Source organism: Penaeus monodon, chromosome 15 (assembly GCF_015228065.2).
Source record: "Penaeus monodon isolate SGIC_2016 chromosome 15, NSTDA_Pmon_1, whole genome shotgun sequence".
Classification (NCBI taxonomy): Eukaryota; Metazoa; Arthropoda; class Malacostraca; order Decapoda; family Penaeidae; genus Penaeus; species Penaeus monodon.
Window position 1 is genome coordinate 47,844,761 of NC_051400.1, and position 2,721 is coordinate 47,847,481.

At 36.9% G+C, this 2,721-nt stretch overlaps 1 protein-coding gene across 1 annotated transcript in view; it reads left to right on the forward strand.

Moving 5' to 3' along the window:
- LOC119582077 (carboxy-terminal kinesin 2-like) overlaps positions 1-2,721 on the forward strand; it is a gene marked incomplete in the record, with an annotated part of 18,854 nt that overhangs the window by 212 nt on the left and 15,921 nt on the right. Inside the window, 3 exon segments of the mRNA XM_037930324.1 lie at positions 1,598-1,767; positions 2,014-2,101; positions 2,382-2,536. Of these exon segments, the coding sequence (XP_037786252.1) occupies positions 1,608-1,767; positions 2,014-2,101; positions 2,382-2,536 (403 nt within the window).

Consider the following 2,721-nt stretch of genomic DNA (forward strand, 5'->3'; position numbering starts at 1 on the left):
AAGGGGTTGTTTGTTATGTGTGTTTTGGCCGTGGGTTGCTGGCTGCCGATGGGGATTTCAAAACCTAAGAATATTTTTATAGTTTATTTGGCTTTTGGTGGAGCTTTGGTTGTCTTCGGTCGGGGGTTTTGTGCCAGGTGGTTCAAGCTTCGTTTCATTTTCATTCAAAAGAATTATCTGTGATAGTTATTTACAGCTGTTCAAGTTTCGTTTCATTTTCATTTAAAAAAATATTTTATCTGATGTGATATTTATTTGCTGTTCAAGTTTCTTTTCATTTTCATTTATTAATATTTAATCTAATGTGATATTTATTAAGTGTTTCTTCGCCAAAAAAATTTAAAATGCAGCACAGGGGTTAATAAACTTTCATGATGATAAATTCTTGGTAAACGTATATATAACATTTGCTTTCAAATGTTACATGGGTATTGGTATTCAGTTGCAAATCAGGTGAGAGAGAGAACATGTTTTTTATGGTTAAAAAATTGGTCAGAATTTGCATCCACAGTCTGGGGTCGTAGATTATTAAATCCTAACAACTTTGACATTAAAAAAAAAAGTTTCCTGCTGCATTGTCTTCACCTTGTAAGAATTACTGCAAATATTAATTCCATTGCAAATAATATGAGTGACCCTAATCAATAAGCATAAACTCTTTTACAGTGCAGCATTTGTCGCAACATGTTTTTAAAGAATTGTCGCACTGTTCCTTGCCTGCAAATATTTTTTGTGTATGAATGAGTATAGTTTAGGGAGTACCGCAGAGGAAGTGACTTAATTTTCTTTCTTGATCCATTACAGGCAAAATTTCCCTTGTGTAAAACTGAAATTTTACTCAGAGTTGTAGCTTATTAAATCCTAACAACTTTTACTTCTGTAATACTTTTTGCAGATTGAAAATAGGAAGTTATCTAATTTGTAGACTACAAAGATAGAAGGCTAATGAACAGGAGACTTTAATGAGAATTAATATGAACACGACCATTGTGGCGTTGTTTGTAGACTTCCCCTGTGGTACAGTGTCAAATAAGGAACTGGTTTAAATTTAAACTTGCCAGATCGTATGTCGCTGACCTTTGCTGGAGTGATGAATGCTTTAAAACATGGTAATGGCATAACACCTGTTATGGCAGGAATAATGTATACAGTTTTTATTTTAATTTTGGGACAAAAATTGATTACTTTATTGTGAAATAGTGATCTGTAAGTGTTTACCAGCAACCCTATTGGGATTTCATTTACCTGCTAGCAGTATCAAAGCTACACTTTTTTTTTTTTAACAGAGTGTTTGGTAGTCACATATGCCTTGTTGTTTTCTGGATTTTGGTGCCGTTTCAAGGCAATACATTTTATTTCATGTCATAGATCTGATCAGGTTATTTATGCATGTTTGTAAGATGTTACCATTTTGAATTTTTATATGAAGACAATTAAATACGGCAATAAAAAACATTTTAATTAGAAAAACGACCGATCAGAAGTGAGAAAATACATCTGCATATCCTGTATATCAGTTCTACATTTTTGCGAGATATAAAAGAAAATGTGCTTCTTAAAAAAATACTCATGGAATTATTATCCATCTTTTCAACAGAAGTGGCAGGATGTCAAAGCTACCAACACCCTCCAGCCGCATTAAGTTGCCGCAGCCCTCGCGCCTGCGAACCCCAGGCTCAGCCATGAAGAGGCAGGCCAGTGGTGGAGAGCTGCCGGGGTCACCTGAGAAGAAGACCAGACTCAGTGCCTCTTCTGTGGGCTCGACAGGTAAAATAACAGATGCATGGTATTGCATGGGGGTTCTGTAAGCTTGTTTGCTTATTTTTAAAAAGTTTGTTTTATTGCCTATAGATTTCTTTTTTTCTTTTTGTCTACCTTGATATGTGTTTGATTATTGTTATACTGTTAATGGAGTGAGAATATGAACTGACTACATATGTCTTATCTCTTTCTTTATGATGTATGTAAAGGCTGTAGATTATTACTATTTGGCTATGTTTTCTCTGTTTATAGATTCAGAAGATTCAGTTCCTGACATGCCACCCCCAGCACGTCGTGGCCTGACTCGCCAGCCTACAGCACCAGCAGGGAAGTTGCGAAGGTATGCCAACTCTCTTTCAGTTGTGTGTAATTACAGGCAGTGCTTAGTGTCCAATTAAAAGTAAAAAGTTCTCTTCTGTGTATACCTGTCTTATCAGATCCCAAGAGAAAGATGAACAGTCCATTGTGACAGGTTTGGTATGAATGAGGGTCAGCAATTGCACAATGCAATATTTCTTTCTGCTTTATGTCTTCACATAACTCATAAGGAGGTGCAGTGGTGGAAAGTTATTTGCATTCCTAACACCTATATATTCATGTTGCCTGCATTACTTTAACAGGTCTGTGTCAATGGCTAGCTTGCCCGTGAGTGGTCTCAGGGAACGTAACGGGTCCAAGACAAACCTGGCTCGTTCCAAGATTGGGGCATCGACGCTAAACCTTACAGGCAGGGCTTCGAACATCACACCTTCAACAGCAAATAGAACAGCTAGCAGTGAGTTAATTGTTCTGTGGGATCTTTTTCCTTTACTTTCAGGAAACTTGTCAGAGAAACTGCTTTTGATAAATACTTTGGCTGGAGTTAATGATGATTGTGAGGAGGAGAACAAGACGTGATCAACAGGTGTTTGTGTCTTTACATATTGGGCTGACTTAGGCAAGTAAGAAAGATCAGACCCA